The following is an 18,963-nucleotide window of genomic DNA, read 5'->3' as shown; positions in this document are numbered from 1 at the left end:
ATCTTTGTATAGGAATTTGGTGTACTTTTGAGACTTGTCTTATATTAAGGTAATCTGTTTAGTTCTTCTTGTAACAATGGTCTTAAGTCTATGAAGTTCCTGAGTTGTTCTTTATCTGTGAAATTGTAAATTGTTCCTTCAAATGTGAATGAGAGTCTGGCTAGGTAACATATTTTTTCTTAGTTTATTATTATTTTTATTGAATCACCATGACATACAGTTACAAAGCTTCCATGATCAGTTTCATACAATGTTCCAACACCCATCCCTCCAACAGTGTACATTTTCCACCACCAATATCCCCAATATCCCTCCTTCCATTCCCTCCCTCCAGCCTGTCTCTATGGCAGGCATTTTTCTTCTCTCTCTTCACTAGTTCTTTTTCTAAAATTTTATTTTTATAAAGTTTTTCACAATAATCAATTACATTTAATATTCAAACACCAATCCCACCACCATTACACCTTCCCACCACCAAGGCTAATGTATTCTTGGTGAGGCGTTCATTTCATTGAGCTTGTTCACTATATCCCACCACTGTCTTCGGGCCTGGAGGCTTTCATCTGATAAGTCTGCTGCGAATCTTAGGGATGCGCCATTATAAGAAATTTCCTTCTTTGATTTTGCTGCTTTCGATATTCTATATCTATCTATTATTTTTGTCATTCAGATTAGGATGTGTCTGGGGTATTTTATTTGGATTTCTTTTAGCTGGTATCCTCCTGGATTTGGGTGCATGCACACTTCAGCTCTAGAAACTTCTTAGCAATGATAGCTTTAACAGTTGCTTCCTCATAAGTGTTTTTTTATCTTTTTTTTAATTTATTTTTTAATTAGTGAATCATTGTGAGGGTACAATTACAGATTTACACATTTTCGTGCTTGTGTTTCCCTCATACAATATTCAAGAACCCATCCCTCCACCAGTGTCCATTCACCACCAATGAACCCAGTATCTCTCCCACGCCCCAATCCCATGCCCCCCACCCCGCCTCTCTCCTTTTTGGTGTTGTGGTTTGCAATAAGGGTATTGAGTGGACATTGTGTTCAGTCTCTAGTCTACTTTCAGCACGCATATCCCTTCCCGCGCGAGATCTCCAACCACATTTTGCTTGGTGTTCCCTTCTCTATCTGAGCTGGCTTTTCCCCCAGAATGTGAGGCCAGCTTCCAAGCCATGAAGCCAACATCCTGGTACTTATTTCTACTATTCTTGGGTATTAGTCTCCTACTCTGTTATTTTATATTCCACAGATGAGTGCAATCTTTCTATATCTGTCTCTCTCTTTTTGACTCATTTCACTTAGCATACTTTCCATGTTGAACCACTTATATGCAAAGTTCATGACTTCATCTTTCTAACAGCTGCATAGTATTCCATTGTATACATGTACCAAAGTTTCTTTAACCAGTCATCTGTTCTTGGGCACTCGGGTTTTTTCCAGATTCTGGCTATTGCAAACAGTACTGCACCTCATGAGGGTTTTCTTCCTGCCCCTCTGGTTCTCCAATGATTCTTATGCTGTTCCTCTTGGCATCATTCCAATTTTCTCTTGTTATCTCTTGATTTATTTTAAGGGTCTTTTCCATCTTCTTCTGTAGTCTGAAGATTCTCTGCACCTCATCTTGGAGCCCACAGAGGCTGTTACTCTGCTCATGAGGTCTTCCAGTGACTTTGTCATTTCACCTACCAAGTTTTACAGGTCTGTCATTCCTTTTTATATTTTCGTTTGCATTTTCCTCATTTCTGCTTTTATATCTTCTTACAATTTTATTGGCAGTGTGTTCCATTGTTTCTTTGAGCTCCTTATGCATCCTCAACTGTTCTATCCTAAATTCCTTATCAGAGAGGTTATATAGCTCATTACTTATTGGGTCATCTGGGTTAGCTTCTTCATTCACTAAGCCAGTGGTTTCCATGATGCTTTACCATTGTGATCTTTTGCTATTTAGAGTTGTTACCTGTTTGTTTTTCTGTGGCTAAGGAGCCTAAGTTAGGATGTCTTTGTATGTGTAGGATGAGTCACAGAGGTACCTCTAGAGGCAAAGAGTTCCCCAAGGTCCAAGCACCTGCCCCAATGTCCCCAATTCCCTCTCACTTCTCACAGGCTCTTAATGGCAGTTAGGGTTGGGGAGGTATCTTTGATGATACAAACCAGACTGGCAAAGAGTCACTGAAAGCATCGACCAAAAGAAAAGCCAGCAGCACTAGCACTAGTGAGAGCCTCTATATTCTTTGTTTCAATTATGCTTCTGTGTGATGTATTTCTTTAATATCCTCTGGTTCAATATAACTTCACCTTGGAGCAGTGCTCGACTGGTCTGTGGTCCCAGTGTGGCAGCGAAGTTTCCTATCTATACAGCTATTTTAAATAAAGTCAATTTTTCTGATTCACAAGCCTGGAATATTTTCCATCTCTTTGTCTTCTACTTATACAAACAATGTCTTTAATAAAAGAGGGATAAAATTTTTAAATTACTGAAATACAGTAATAAATTAAGTAATTTGCAGTAGCATATTAAGTGGATACACATGGTCATAATTCAGCTAAGAACTTTTTTGCCATTAATTAATTTATTTATTTTTATTTTCCCCCTACAGTTTATGTAAATACAGTGGTTTACAAAGTTGTTCATGTTAATTTGTTACAAGCATTCAATATTCCAATACCAATCTCAACACCATTACACCTTACCTCCACCATTGTTTCCAATTTAATTAAGAACTTTTCAAATATCCCACTAATGATATCACAAGTCCTTGAAAACAGCAGCAAATTCACAGAATGAGATTACCACTTACGCAAAGGGAGAATGGGAGATGCAATGGCTAAGGAAAACAAGAAGTTCATCAAAATACATATATGGCATGCAAATGTCAGTCATTAATTTTTAGATATTGTGGTGTAAAAAATTTGTGCTAATAAAGGAAATTCTCTAACATTTAAATAATGGCAGACTAATAGTAAAAAATGATATATAAAAGTAAGAATTAATTGAATAATTTTATAGCTAAAAATTAATGTGAATTTAAAAAGCTAGTGAAAGATGACCAACAAATATATTTAGATGATTATTTATAGTGCTTTATTGTTTTAAATTACAAATAGAAGATAGATTTTATTATATAAAAATTATCCAAAACATATCTTTGAAAAGACTTAATAGTCTCCGTGGACTGTACTGGATGGTGCAGGGTGGAAAAATGATAGGAGTAGCACCTACACAGGCCACAGGGTAACAAGCGAAGTGTGCCTTAGTGTGCAGTTCACAAGTGGGCCCCAGAAAGTTCCACAGATGAGTGTGTACTGTTTTACCCAATCCATTTCTAGTACAACATTCAGTATGGACCTCTTGTTTTAACTATACTATAATGATGAGAAGCCTCTCTTTACTCATTTTTTCCAATGGTGCATATTGGAGGCTCTTTCAGGGTCAGGGGAATGAGAGTAAATGAGTAGAGAGGCTTCTAAAATCTCAGGGCTAGGACGGATGAAGATGTTACTGAGACCACTTGAGAAATTCAACAATCAATGGGGTGAAGATGATGATGATGATGATGATGATGTTGATGAGAAAAAATGAGATCCCTGTATGTATTTCAAACTAACTAATTTCAAACAATCTAACAGCAGTGAGAAGGAGCTGCCAAGAAGCCTTTGAATCTGGGCAACATGGTGTGACCATGAGATGCTTTCAGAAGGTCTCTGAAATGGCCATAATTGCACTTTATAATTTTGCTAACCTGGGAATGTACTTCAAATGTACTCATCTCTTTTTTTCTTTTTTTTATTCATGTCTTTTACATGGTCTCTTCTGGCTTTGCAGATGACATACTTGAAATTTTCTGCTTCTTACTATCTAGCTGCCTGCAAAGCTGCTCACATCCATCCTAAGATAGTTCATACAATGGAAGTCTTGCCTTTGTTTGGAACCCAGTCTTGAGCTGAGCTCTGCTGGTCTGCCTGTGTAATCATGAATCACAAAATCCCCATTAATCGTCGATTTCTTGAGTGGGCTCAGTAACCTCTCCATTTGTCCTTTCCCTGAGACTTAGAAGTCTCTCTCGACTTGGCCCTCCCAATGATGTCACACTGGAGACTCTTTCAGGATCAGGGGAATGAGATCCAGCTTGTTACTGGATTTAGCATATGAATACACACCATGGGAAGCTTGCAAGTCTGTACCATGTGGGCAGGTAATTCTCAGAAGCTTGCCAGTTTCTCCCAGAGGGAGAAGTAGGCTACAAGATATCTTTTGGGAGCTTGCTTTTAAGTCTCTGGATGTTGGCCGTTGATGGGATTACACACACCTGGGTTCCTCTGCCGGTACCTTCATGCATGAGGCCTGTCCGAACGTGTGGAGAGGGGCCTCGAGCATGGCTGTAGCTAGGTTTCGGTAGTCTTCGGCTGCCGGGAGCTCTGCTCAGGGTGGGGAGGGAAGCTGGAGCCCATCCCCTCCGAGGGGCCCCAGGGAAGATAGCCAGGTGTATGGGCAAGAGCCTGTGTAATAAACCAGATTTATCTCAACCTTCAGAATATGCTGTTTGTTATTTTACTTCTCTCAGTTTGAATTTCTTCACCATTGTATTTGAGAATTTGTGATTGTTTAGAATTTCCTTGGAAATGTCTGCACATGGCAACATCCCAGAAAAAGAAAGTCTCTCCATGTCTTGACAAGCACAGAATAGCTTATTGAATATTATTAATTTCTTCTAAGTTTTTTGTATAGTCCTCGTTTGATTGAATATCAAATGAATCACAACCCAGTTGATGTTCAGGGGTTACTCAAGGCTCTGCGTTCAATAACTACTCCTGGCAGTGTTCAGGGGACCATATGGAATACTAGGAATTGAACCCAGGTTAGCCGCATGCAAGGCAAATGCCGTACCTGTTGTACTATCACTCAGGCACATCACACTGCTTTTATTGTGTCCCAGATGTTCTGGTAGCTTGTGTCTTCATTCCTGTCTGTTTCCAGAAATCTTTGGATTTCCTCTTTGACCTACTGGTTGTTCAGTAGTGAGCTGTTTAATTCCCAAGTGTTTGAGTTATTTCTCTGTTTCTATTTTTGATTAAATTTTATTTCAATGCATCATGATCTAAGAAGATAGATGATATGATTTATATATTAACTTTATGGAGATATGCCTTGTGACCTAGTATATGTCTATCTTGAAGAATGCCCCATGTGAATTGGAGAATAATGTGTTATTGGCATTTTGGGGGTTCCAAAACCATATGTATACATCCATATATACACTTATATTCTAAAGTCCCCCTTTTCCTTCAAAATCGGTGTTTCTTTGCTGAGTTTTAGTCTAGTTTATCTATCAATAGGATATAGAATGGTGTTGAAGTCTCCAACTATTACTATGTTGCTATTAATGTCTTCCTTCAATCTATTAAGATGTCTTAGGTATTTTTATGGTCACTTATTAATTGCACATATGTTTAGAATTATGAGTTCTTTCTGATGTACATATTCCTTGATAATTAAGAAATGACCATCTCTGGCTGAAAGCCATGATCCCAGAGACTCAGAAACAAATCTCGGAACCCAGTGGCTTTTGGCAGAAATGCGTCCAGACTATGCATTAGGTTTTTGGCCCCGGATCACCCAGGGTCGGTAAAGGTGACAATTCACTGCCTTTTCCCCCTGGCGGCTCGGGGGCCACCATCTTCCAGAGGCCAATGGACAAACAGGTTTGGGCCTGCAGTGAGGAGGCACACGGGGCCTCAAGGGAGGGGGGTGGGGCTGGCCATGATCCCAGAGGCTCAGAAACAAATCTTGGAACCCACTGGCTTTTGGCAGAAATCCCTCCAGACTTAATTATTAAAATTCCAGAATTCCAAAATAGCGCAGTACTGCAGCCACGTGACATCATATGCTATTCATAATCAGCAATAGAAAACAAAGTGTCTAATGTGACCTTTTCGGCAGATCTAAGTTTTGGGGAAAAATCTGAAATAACAATGGTGGAGCCAGTGTTGAAATATTGAATGTAATCAAAGTAGAGAGAGAGTAATGTAGACATCATCTGCCACACAGTTAGGGGGAGGGTGTGGGATTGGGGGTATACTGGGTTTTTGGTGTTGGGAAATGTGCACTGGTGAAGGGACAGGTGTTTCATCATTGTATGACCGAGTCTTAAATCCTAAAGCTTTGTAACTTCTCTCACGGTGATTCAATAAATAAATTTAAAATAATTTTTTTAAAGAAATGACCATCTCTGGGGGCCAGAGTGATAGCACAGCGAGTAGGGCGTTTGCCTTGCACGCGGCCGACCCGGGTTCGATCCCCGGCATCCCATATGGTCCCCCAAGCACTGCCAGGAGTAATTCCTGAGTGCAAAGCCAGGAGCAACCCCTGAGCATCGCTGGGTGTGACCCAAAAAGCAAAAAAAAAAAAAAAAAGAAATGACCATCTCTGTCTCCTAACTGGTGGCAGCGTGAAGTCAATGTTGTCTGATAAAAGTTTGGTCATCCCAGTCTTTTTGTGGGATTTGTTTGCTTGATATCTGGTCTCCCAACCTCTGACTTTGAGTCTGTGTTCACTTTTCTATTCAGGTGTGTTTCTTGTAGGCAACAGAAAGTTGGACTCAAATTTCTAATCTACCTTGCCGCTCTGTGTCTCTTAATTGGTGTACTTAGGGCCTTGGTATTGAGTAAGATTATAATCATGAGGGTTTGTTAATTTCAAATATCTTAAGAAAACAAAGGAGATTTCTCGTAAAGACACTTGATAATCCCACAGAACAAAGGAGAATTGAGCTGCTTCTTCCAGGGATTGGAAATCCCCAACACCCACAGTGTCTCTCCTTTATTGAGTCACAATCTTTAGAAAGGTAGAATGTTTTGAGGTCGAAGGAAATAAATGACAACATATGTTAAAAAAAAAAGGCTGAAAAGTTTAAATGGCAATAAATAAAGCCTGAAGCCTAAGTTGTGATAGGATTAGTGGGCACATAAAATAATTTCAAATGTAGGGATTTGGAGACTGCACTGGAAACACATTACTAAAGTTTAAGGAAAGTCATCTTTTTCTTTAATTAAATCACTGTAAGATACACAGTTAAAAAATTTGTTCATGGCTGAGCACTATGGTTTGCAATACAGATACTAAAAGGTTATCATGTTTTCTCCTGTACCTATGGAAAGTCATCTTTGAAGAACAGTTGAGGAAAATGGTAGGCTACAGTGGAAGAAAAGATTGATTGAGATTGGAAAGGAGAATGTTCCAAATTTTGAGGAGTTCCGGGCCAGCCGGCAGTCTAGAGGGAAGGTGAGGATCTTAAAGAGACAACAAGTGGTTGAGAGGGCTGAGTTCTCACGGAACAGCAGCATTGATCTTTATTTCAGGCAGTTTTTTATACATCTCTATCAGGAACTTGGCAGGTAAAATTATTATTCATATTTATTCATGATTATTACAAAAAAGTACATGTTTTTTATTATAACAAAGGTGAGGAACATAGTATGGTGAAAAACAACTTGTTCCTAAATCAATAATACATAGAAAAACAATCTAATTATTCCTGTACTTTCCCATAATTGCAATAGATGTAATTTCTGTAGAACCAAAACACATCTATTTCTTATTAACATTCTTGCAGACAATGAATGGTGAACTATTAACTTCTCTACAGGCTTAGTTTGGCGACACAATGGCCACTCCACATATGGTGGCAGGACAGAAAGCTATGTCAAGTATTCTTGGTTCTTCGTTGAGGCACTCCCAGGGCTATGTCCCCTTAGGGACCGTGCATAGGCAGGCAGCTCCCCGCAGAGGAGGAAACACAGAGGATTTTTCTGGCAAACAGTGAACTTCAATGAAATTTCAGAAGGGATGACAGTGACACACTATGTGGCTCTACTCAATAAGAGCAGGAAGTGTGGCAATTCTTGTTCCCAGATTTTTGTGATTAGGAGAAGTGGATGCAGTGGACAAGGTAGAAATGTCAGAGAAAAACTTAGTATATGGAGCATGCATAAAATTTTGAATATAGAAACTAGAATAATAAGAAGAGAAGTCAATGTGATATTGATCTTTAGGTCTCACACAATATTTAATCACTTGTTTACTAATACATTGTACATTATATTAGTTTTTAAGTTATTTATATTTATGAATGGTGACAATTTTCATTCTACCTTGATGACCATTTTCTTTATCTTAAAAGATTTCATTGAGGGGGCTGGAGCGATAGCACAGCGGGTAAGGCGTTTGCCTTGCACGCGGCCGACCCAGGTTCTAATCCCAGCATCCCATATGGTCCCCTGAGCACCGCCAGGGGTAATTCCTGAGTGAAGAGCCAGGAGTAACCCCTGTGCATCGCCGGGTGTGACCCAAAAACCAAAAAAAAAAAAAAAAGAATTTAATTGAATACTATTTTTATGACATGAGGTGATTTTTCCATAGTTGCATTTTATAAATTTCTGGTTTTCATTGTAGATAGATATTAATTTCATTGAAGACTCCTTTTTTTGGTGGAGGGACACACCTGGCCATGTTCAGGGTTTACTCCTGGCTCTGCACTGAGGGATCACTTCTGGTGGGTTCTCAGTTGCAGTATCTGTCTCACCCCATGTTGAAGACTCTTTTTGCATATCATTATATAAACATATAATTGCTCTATAAGGTATGAATATTGTGAACAAGTACTTTATATAGCTATGGTAATACCTTGTCTTAATCTAAATAGATTTGGCATATATAAGTTCAAAATCAGGCTTTTTCTACTCTAAAAAAGTCCATGTTTTCTCTTGAACCATGTATCTCTCTCTCCCCTCACATTTTTCACATTTCTATATTTAGTAAATTTATTTTCACTATAAGGATAACATATTTCACTTCTCTATCAATGTTTCTTGAATATCTTCTATGTCAAAACAATTTGGCAACAGATATAAATGATTCAATAGGCTGGATTTAGTAAACATTCATTATATTCCTTTAGAGATTCATGTTATTTCATGAATAACATGTTAACTTTAGACTCACTGTACAAGGACCTTGATCTACAGAGTTGGGATAATTTTCAAAGTAGTGGTGGATCTCTGACTTTATTTGCAATCCCACGGCAGCTGATAAGATTATTTCATAAGTTCATTTGTTGTCATGCTTTAATTATTGTTTGAGTTAATAAAAACAAAATTTCTGTTATACTGCCCATTACAGTCTCAAATTTCCTAGGAAGTCACTGCTATTGTCCAAATCATGAGAACCTGAGAATTCTTCATAATATGCAAAAAACAAACATAGAATTACATTAAGCATTTTCTGACACAGGCATTAATAGTCTGGCTAAGAAAAGCATGTCAATTTTCTAGACTTAACCTACAACCGACATGCGCTCAGAATGTATGCTATTAAAAATGCAGCAAAATGGAAGTCTCCATTGTCTATAAGTCATTGACCATTTCCAGTCAAAGGTTAAAGTTCAAGTATAAGCTGAAACTGCTCATTTTCTCAGCAGAACTACCTTCTGTTGGGAAGATAACAGGCAGAACAAGTATCATCATAATGCCACCATTTTTCCCCTTTAGATTCTTGTTACATATTAGAACATAAAAAGAATGCATTATTATTAGCATGGGAAGAATGTTAGAACTCAAGGCCAATAATCTGTTCAAATGGATAAATACATAAGATCTTTGCTATAAATGACCAATAATATTTTCACCACTTAACATGATCCAAGGAGAGTCAGGAGGTTATCTACTACTAAATTTAGTAGAAATAGAAATTTTCATCTTCACAAAAGATACTTAATGCACATAGTCTTGAACCCACTAAATGAATTTTAAATGTTAATTAATTTTGAACTTTTCACTAGAAGTCATCCTGGAATGAAGATAATTTTTCAAAGCCCACAGTTCTTTCTACTATCAATTCTGCGTTTGATTCCTTGATCCTTAACTATCTCCTTATGTTCCAGAGTCTGGACAATAAATCCATCTACTTCCCCTTTCAACAGTAATCTTCTGCTTGCTCTCAACTAAATGCCCTGTATCCTTGTCTAGGTGTCCTAGCTACCTTTCCTTGGAAAAAGAGAAACCCACACTCCAAACTACTCCATTTCCTTTATCTCAATTTCTCTTTACTCATCTATTCACTCACAGAAATGAGATGTTAGTTATCATCAGCATTTAACTGTCATAATCTGGAAGCCTCTATTCTCAACTCCTGGTTGGGTGTGGAACTGGCACTGGGGAGTATTTGCCAAGATACTAAGACTGAGGTGCACCTTCAGAGCTGTGAGAAACCCTGCTACATATGGACCATAGCCAGGAGAAGCGGTGAGAAAACTGTTCGCTCAAGGTGGAAATACAAGGCCCAATACACTCTGGCCTAGGTGTGGCTTCTTTGGGGGCTGGGCCTCGAATCCTCTTAACTGCTTATATTCTCCAAGTTCCAATCCAAGTCCTGGCAAGATGAGCAAGTATACTATCCGCTTGGCCACAGGGGACTCGCTCCTGGCAGCCTCCAACAACCCAGTGCAGCTGTGGCTGGTGGGCGAGCATGGAGAGGCCGACTTAGGCAAGCGCCTGCCGCCACCTTGCTGCAAGGTCAGTACAGAGAAGTAGGCATGGGGCGGGCACCTGAGGCTGGCAGCGAGGATTGCCTGTGAAATCTGGCTAAGGGTTGGGATCCCAGCTGGGAATTTCCTGGGAAAATGTCAAAAATCTTGAAAAGTGGCATTTCGCTGCCGGGGTGGGAGGAAGGAGAAAAGATGAGATACTTGCTAGTCACGCTACACTTTTCTGGACACGGTGGAGAGACACCAGAGGAGGCCTGAGATCCTCAGAGTGGGCTATGCCTCCTTACCTGCACCCGGGATTCAGGTGTCTCCAGGGAGACCGCCGCTGGTGAAGCTGAGCCAAGCTTCCCTGACCTTATCGCCTTCTCTGAGGATCCCCACAGTTGCTTTGAGAGCTCTGTTCTGTCCAGCAGGAGACAGAATTTCATATCGACATATCCCTGTACCTGGGGCGCCTCCTGCTGGTGAAACTACGGAAGCACAAACACTTACTGGATAAAGATTGGTTCTGCAAGTGGATCACAGTAGAGGGACCAGGGACCCAAGGCAAAGTTCTTTTTCCCTGCTACCGCTGGGTGGAGGGTGACGAGATAATCTACTTGCCGGAAGGCACTGGTGAGAACTGGTGAGGCGTGAGTGGGTGGGTGGGAGCGACACCTGGTGGATTGGGAGGGAAAGGCGGGGATGCTATGGGAGGAAAAGATGACAGAGACCATGGGGCTGGGTTGCAAAACTGATGGAGGGGGCCTAACCGGGAGAGATATGAAAGGGAATCTCACACTTTTTTGTCCCCATCGCCCAGGCCACGCTGTGATTCATGACCACCGGAACCTGTTTAAGAAACACCGGGAGGAGGAGATTGAAGAAAGAAGGAAGAAGTACAGGTGAGTCTGAGAAGCTTCTGTCCTTCTACCAGATTGTAAGAAACTCACTGCCTCACTCATCTCAGACTTCACGTTTGTCCTTCAGGTGGGGTTGCTGGAAAGATGGATTAATCCTGCCTATAGCAGGGAATACACAGAGAGATCTACCTAGGAACGAGCGCTTCTTGGAGGATAAAGATTTTGACTTCTACTTCTCTCTGGCAAAAGCGTGAGTGCTAGTTAGAGACTCAGTACTTACATTTCAGGGTTGAAGTACTTACATCCTTTTAATTGATCCGTTTGCCATGCTATTCTTTCCACAGGATGAAGGACTTAGCCATCAAGGGATCACTGGATTTCACAAGTTCTATAAGAAAACTGGAAGATTTCCAAAGAATCTCTCCTCATGCAAAGACTACCCTGGATGGTCAGCCACCACTGAAACCTATATTCATATTTCTAATCAACAGGTTTGAAAGGAGAGAGAGAGAGAGAGAGAGAGAGAGAGAGAGAGAGGGGTGATATACTAGTAATTTAAGGACCTCAGAATTCTTTTTCAACTTTTCAACTGTTATCTCTAGAACGGGTTCGTGATTCCTGGAAAGATGACACCCTCTTTGGATACCAGTTCCTCAATGGTGCCAACCCCATGCTTCTGAGGCGTTCCACATGCCTTCCAGCCCGGCTAGTGCTGCCTCCAGAGATGGAAGACTTGAAGCTCCAGCTGGAGAAGGAGCTCCAGGTGCTGGACTCTGTGCACTCACCATAGTGGACATTGTCCCCATCTCCTTTCTCTTTTCTTCCTTCACTCTTTACCTAACCCTTATCTCTCCTATCAATAGTTCTCCATCTCCACTCAGGATTTCTGTTTTTGCAATATTGACATTCTACAATGGGTCTCTGTGGAGTATTTAGTAGTGCCCTTGGCTTCTCTTCTGCTCACAAGAGATTGGTAATAGCTCCACACCCAGTTATCAAAACAAAAAATGCCCCCGAAATTGTTAAATATAATCTGGAACACAAAATCTCCCTGGTTAAAAATCACAGACAAAGGGGCCGGAGCGATAGCACAGCGGGTAGGGCATTTGCCTTGCACGTGGCCGACCCAGGTTCGATTCCCAGCATCCCATATGGTCCCTTGAGCACCACCAGGAGTAACTCCTGAGTGCAGAAACAGCAGTAAAACCTGAGCATTGCCGGTGTGAGCCCCCCCCAAATATTTTATGTGGACTGTTGTTTCTCTTCATAGTCTTGAGTTCTCCCCTCCAAACTGGGAGAATTTATAAAGAAAAGGAAACGTGTATGTTTCTATCTGTGATTTTTTTTTTTTTTGCGTCACACCCAGCGATGCTCAGGGGTTACTCCTGGCTTTGCACTCAGGAATTACTCCTGGTGGTGCTCAGGGGACCATATGGGATGCCGGGGCTTGAACCTGGGTCGGCCAAGTGCAAGGCAAATGCCCTACCCACTGTGCTATCGCTCCGGCCCCCCACCCCCCATATATAGTTTTGAAGAGAACTGGAGCTACTGGGGATAACAGAAATATTTCTCACTAGATTAGGTGGAACTGTGATAAGGGAAGAGTTTGGTTGTGGAAGAGAAGGGACAAAAGGAAAGTAGGCGGGCTGGAGCAATAGCACAGCGGGTAGGGTGTTTGCCTTGCATGCAGCCGACCCAGGTTCGATACCCAGCATCCCATATGGTCCCCTGAGCAACACCAGGAGTAATTCCTGAGTGCGAAGTCAGGAGTAACTCCTGTGCATCGCCTGCCGAGTGTGACACCCCCCCCAAAATAAAAAACAAACTTAAAAAAAAAGGAAAGTAGGATCCCATGGCACCTCCTCTGAGAAGACATTAAGCTCAGGAGCGATGCATTAAAGGGCAATGGTTATGAAGAAAGATGATGTCTAAAGTAAAACACTTGTATGTATGTTAAAGGACTCCATCCTTACAAATGACAAAAGGGCACATCTAAAGTTAACCCTAATTTCCTTTATCTGCCCCCAACTTGGATCCTTCAGGTTGAATCTCTGTTTGAAGCTGATTTTTCTCTGCTGGAAGGGGTCAAGCCTAATGTCATAATTTGTAAGCAACAATATTTGGCAGCTCCTTTGGTCATGCTTAAACTGCAACCTGATGGAAGACTCTTGCCCATGGTGATCCAGGTAAGAGGCACTAAGTCTTCTGTCCCTGGATATTAATCTGCTTTAGGGATTTAGACACACAGACTTAGGCCTCTCTCCTTCTGTAGCTCCAGTCACCTCGTCCTGGATGCCCCCCACCTGTGTTGTTCCTGCCATCAGACCCCCCCATGGCTTGGCTTCTGGCCAAGATCTGGGTCCGTAGCTCTGATTTCCAGCTGCACCAGTTACAGTCCCATCTGCTGAGAGGACACCTGATGGCTGAGGTTATTTCTGTGGCCACAATGAGAAGACTTCCCAGTATCCACCCCATCTACAAGGTAATTCATCTTCTCTGCAGCGCTGTATCTTTATCAATACTCTTAAAAGCACTGACTTTCCTTTATCTCTCACACTACTGGCCTCATGAGGCATCAAAACTGTCTAACTTTGTTACATGTACATTAGTGTCTATTTACACACACACACACACAGAGTACAGAAATACTCAAGGTTGAGTAAAGAGTGAGAATAAGTTTTAAAAAATTGGATTAAGGAGGTTGACAAGTGGATTCGGACATTACAGTCAGAGATGTTTGTTTTAGAGGATTGATAATGGTTTACAGTATGTGTCATTGGTGTGATAAAAGGTGTTACTGATTGAAGTATTGGGCTGGAGGAAAGGGGTAAAAGGAAAAAAGAGGAAGCCATATTATGTTACTTGGTAAGGAGAATAACTGAGTTTTGTTTTGACCATGAGAGGCATAAAATGTCTTTAGAATTTCATTTGTATATATCAGGAGAGTAGTTAGACAGATGAGGCTGGAGTTCTTAAAACAGATCAGAGTTGAAGTCAGTGAGGCATTTAAAGGCATTAAGAAACAAAAGTCTCAGGGCTGGAGAGTTAGTACAGAAAATAGGGCAGCTTGCCTTGCATGCAGCTAACCCAGGTTCGATTTCCCAACATCTCTTATGGTTCCCCAAGAACAGCCACTCTGAATATTGTCAGTGTGGCCTAAAAACTGAAAACAGAAAAGAAAGGAAAGGAAAGTCTCTAAAGCTATTGTACTAGATGAAGTTATCTAGAGTTTGTAGGAACAGCAAGGGTGCCTCACCTTCATAAATTTAGATTAGGGAGTGGAATTATAAAAGGGGTAAGAGCATCCATTGAGGAAGGAACAAAAATGTATGGACATCATTGTGGCCAAGAAGAGAAAGTGTTTCATTAGGAAGGAATACTGAGAATCTATACATTGCTTAATGATTATACAAAGCACTATATGGAGTGATAGCACAGCGGGTAGGGCGTTTGCCTTTCATGTGGCTGACCCAGCTACAGTATCTCGCCCACACGGCAGAGCCTGGCAAGCTACCCGTGGAGTATTCAATATGCCAAAAACAGTAACAACAAGTCTCACAAAGGAGATGTTACTGGTGCCTACTCAAGCAAATTGATGAGCAACAGGATACAGTCAGAAAGAACAAATAAATCCATCAAATGAAGTGCCTGAAAAAGTGATTCTGCAGGAGTCAACAAAATTACAGTAAAGTATTTGTTAAGATGAAAACCCTAAATGTTACTCCACTGAGAAGCCGTATGTTACTCCACTGAGAAGTGTAATGGAAGAGGTTAAAAACCTGACTGGTGTGGGTTGAGGAGAAAAAGTGAGAAAAAGTGCAAGATGTTTGGTGACAACAGGAAACCTTATTGTAAAAGGGAAAATAAGAAATGAGTTTTCTCTTTTAGATTATCCAGTATTTTGTGTGTATGTGTGTGTGTTTGTGTGTATGCATACATGAATGAATGAGTATGGAAGAGAGGGTTGGAAAGGCAAAGAGAGTGAGATTTCAGGAGATATCAGAGGAAGACAAGGGAAGGTTCTTTTATTGATAAGAATAATCGGGCATAATATATAGTTTACAGAATATGTTATTTTTTTGTGGGTGAGACAAAAGATTACTAGAATTTTTACAAATAACATGGTACTGTAAAAATGAATGAACTCTTTGACTTTGGAAGACCTGGGGAAACATTTCCTCAGCTCTCTTTTTTTTCTACTTAAGTTTTTTTTTTTTAATTGGATCACTGTGGGATACAGTGATACAGTTACAAAGCTTTCATGATTGAGTTTTAGTCATACAATTATCGAACACCCATCCCTCCACCAGTGTACATTTCCCACCACTAATGTCTCCAATATCCCTCCTGTCACCCCCACCCCACCCCCTGCCTCTGTGGAAGGCACTTTTCTTTTTACTTCCTACTTTGGGCATTATGATTTGTAATACAGATACTGAGATTCCTCAGCTCTCTTGATTCAACTTTTAACCTAATTCAGGTTCAATAGGAAGTCTAATTTTCATGAATATCAATCTTTTCCCGTTTTTATCCGAGTCCTTTAATTTTTCCTCTACTGATGGATTCTAGTAGCACTCTTATTTGACTGAATTTCATTTTTTTTCTTCCACAATCAGCTCCTGATACCACATTTTCGCTACACAATGGAAATCAACACGCTGGCTCGAAATAACCTTGTCTCGAAATGGGGAATTTTTGATCTGGTATGGAAAGGCATGGGACAAGAGGGAGGAGGGATGGATGATAAAAAGAATCTCCAGAGTATTCCTCATTACCAACTCTTCCTATCAGCCCTGCTTCCTCCATCAAAAACCTCTTCCCCATGTGTTTCACACCTAGATTACCTTCTCTTTATAGGAATCTAAGTAGGACCAATAGTCTCCAAGACTCCGGAGCCAGAGCTCCCTCCATTTCTCACCTGATGTAGCTAACTCTAGTTTACATACTTACGATGTTGTCCTCAGGTGTCGAGTACAGGTAGTGGAGGCCATGTGGATGTTCTCCAGAGAGCTGCAGCATGTTTGACCTATCGTTCTTTCTGTCCTCCTGATGATCTGGCTGACCGAGGGCTCCTGGATGTGAAGTCTTCTCTTTATGGTCAAGATGCCCTCAGGCTGTGGGAAATTATCAGCCGGTGAGAATGACAAAGTATGCCTTAATGGACCTGTTGGAGGGAAGGAGGGGGTTGATAGGCTGGAAGGTCCTACATTGGCCACTTAATACTAAATGCCTTCTTCCCTGGGGTACAGGTATGTGGAGGGGATAGTAGGTCTATTTTACAAGAGTGATGAAGCTGTGGTGGATGATATAGAGCTACAGGCCTGGTGCAGAGAAGTCACTGAGATTGGACTACAGGGAGCCCAGGACAGAGGGTAAGACATAGTTTACTCTCCATTAGCCTTTGGTTACCTCACCCCATCTGTCTACAAACTGTACCTTCTAACATCATAAGACACTTTACCTTGAGATCCTGAGAATTCCCTAAACCAGATCTTACTTTAGCTATCTTAGTAAGCATTCCTGAACCCCCAAGTCTCCTTTCTTACTTTCCCATGCATGCAGTATTCATCTTCTCAAGCCCAAAGAACTTCCTTTCAAACCAGACACTTCCTTTTGTGAAGTATTTTCCTTCACAATGTTCTACTCATGTGCTAAGTTTCATACAAGTTCATGAACTTTTGAGTTCAGTAGGTACTGAATTACCATTTTGTTCTAAAATTGCTTTTTTAAAAATTGTTTCTGGCTGAGGACTCTGTATTGTGGAGTTTGCACATTTTCCTCATGTCCCAAAGATGTAAACAGAAGGGTCTTTGTTATGTCTAAATTATTCTCGTGTGTGTGTGTGTGTGTGTGTGTGTGTGTGTGTGTGTGTCCTGATAGAAGTGGAAGATCATCCTGTTTAGGGTTGGTTCCCACTTTGTACCCTGAGTTTCCCTGGTTAGCTTTATCCATGAACTGGAATAAGTAGGTTAAAAATGAATCAATAGGGGCTGGAGAGATAGCACAACAGGTAGGGCGTTTGCTTTGCATGCAGCCAACCTGAGTTAGATTCCTAGCATCCCATATGGTCCCCCAAGCACTGATAGGGGTAATTCCTGAGTACATGAGCCAGGAGTAAACCCTGTGCATTGCCAGGTGTGACCCAAAAAGCAAAAAAAATAAAATAATCAATAAATGGAATACAAATTATTGTTCAATGCTATAAGTGTGTTTGGGTCTTTGTTTAATTTTGATAATATTTTTTGTAATATGACATAGGACTTTAACCCATTTGTATCAATTTATAGTAAAATTGGTTTTTTTGTTGTTGTTTTATTTAACAACATTAAGTGAGGTGACATTAAGTGAGGCCTTATGTTTGAGTCACAGAGTCTAGAGGCCATTAATCACACATGAGAAATTCTTTTCTGTATCTCTAAATATTTTTCACTGACTTGCTTGTTTTATAAACTGATTTCACAGATTCTAAAATTCTCTACATTTCCCCAGGTTTCCTGTCTCCTTAGAGTCCCAGGTCCAGCTTTGTCACTTTGTCACAATGTGCATCTTCACATGCACTGGTCAGCATGCTTCTGTTCATATGGGCCAGGTAACCTGCTGTGATTATTTCCCAGGAACTCTGTGGATATAGAAATGTGTTGGTGTGAAGTATAATCAACCTGAATTCTAAATTACTCTCTTGCCTACAGCTGGATTGGTATTCCTGGATCCCTAATGGCCCGTGCACCATGAGGAAACCCCCTCCCATCTCTAAGGATGTGACAGAGAGGGACATAGTGGACTCCCTGCCAAATCTCCATCAGGCCCGCTTACAGAAGACCATCACAAAGTTCCTTGGCAGACACCAGCCCGTTATGGTTAGAAACAGATCACTGGGTTTTTATGGAGATGGCTGCATGTAGGAGGGCCATTATATTAAGCTGAGGATCCACAATAAAATGATCCATCTTGTTCTCACCTCAGGTGGCCCTGGGACAACACAAGGAAAAATATTTCTCAGGCCCTGGACCTCAAGCTGTGCTGAAGCAATTCCAGGAGGATCTGGCTGTCATGGATAAAGAGATTGCTATTCGGAATGAAAGCCTGGACCTGCCCTATGAATACCTTAGGCCCAGCATGGTGGAGAACAGTGTGACCATCTGAGAGGCTTCATCAATTTATGCTTCAAAGCTCTGCCTTTCCTATGTATTCTGCCCTTCTTTGGCCGCATTCTGTGTGAACATATTGTTCTAGAAGCTGTGGAAAAGGTGCCCAAAGCTGCTACATCTTATAGATCTAGGGAACACAAGTGATGCTTCTCATTGTATTTCTGGAACATGCATTTATTCTACACTACTTCACTCTTCTTTCCAAGTGATATAGTTCTATATAATTTTTTTAAAATCTACTATTATTACCACAGATGGGGTTTACAAGCTTGCAATGATCCAATATCTGGAAGAAATCTCCCTGGACTTAGTTGCTAAAGTACAGAAATCCAAAACCGCGTGGCCACAGTATCTCTTCACAGACCTCATATCAGACCTCATATCTCTTCACAACAGGTCTGACTAGTGGGGTACTCCTAACAATAATAGTGA

At 40.9% G+C, this 18,963-nt stretch overlaps 1 protein-coding gene across 1 annotated transcript; it reads left to right on the top strand.

The window, feature by feature from the left end:
* The first annotated feature begins 10,434 nt into the window (after positions 1 to 10,434).
* On the top strand, positions 10,435 to 18,526 carry LOC101547484 (polyunsaturated fatty acid (12S)/(13S)-lipoxygenase, epidermal-type-like). Its single transcript, XM_004604910.2, has 14 exons — positions 10,435 to 10,569; positions 10,955 to 11,156; positions 11,344 to 11,425; positions 11,511 to 11,633; positions 11,728 to 11,831; positions 11,986 to 12,146; positions 13,426 to 13,569; positions 13,656 to 13,865; positions 16,000 to 16,086; positions 16,348 to 16,517; positions 16,633 to 16,755; positions 17,873 to 17,972; positions 18,073 to 18,240; positions 18,347 to 18,526. The coding sequence occupies exons 1-14, from the start codon at positions 10,435 to 10,437 to the stop codon at positions 18,524 to 18,526; spliced, it is 1,989 nt and encodes a 662-aa protein (XP_004604967.2).
* The last annotated feature ends 437 nt before the right edge of the window (positions 18,527 to 18,963 follow it).

The sequence above is a fragment of the Sorex araneus genome, chromosome 3, assembly GCF_027595985.1.
Source record: "Sorex araneus isolate mSorAra2 chromosome 3, mSorAra2.pri, whole genome shotgun sequence".
Classification (NCBI taxonomy): domain Eukaryota; kingdom Metazoa; phylum Chordata; class Mammalia; order Eulipotyphla; family Soricidae; genus Sorex; species Sorex araneus.
Note: the sequence above shows the minus strand (reverse complement) of the source record. Positions and strands in the feature narration are given on the sequence as shown.

Excerpts from the sequence above, each read along its gene's own strand:
- LOC101547484 (XM_004604910.2), top strand. The coding sequence starts at position 10,435 with ATGAGCAAGTATACTATCCGCTTGGCCACAGGGGACTCGCTCCTGGCA. Across the intron at positions 11,426-11,510 it reads GAAAGAAGGAAGAAGTACAG|GTGGGGTTGCTGGAAAGATG; the intron begins GTGAGTCTGAGA and ends TTTGTCCTTCAG. Across the intron at positions 13,866-15,999 it reads GTATCCACCCCATCTACAAG|CTCCTGATACCACATTTTCG; the intron begins GTAATTCATCTT and ends TTCCACAATCAG.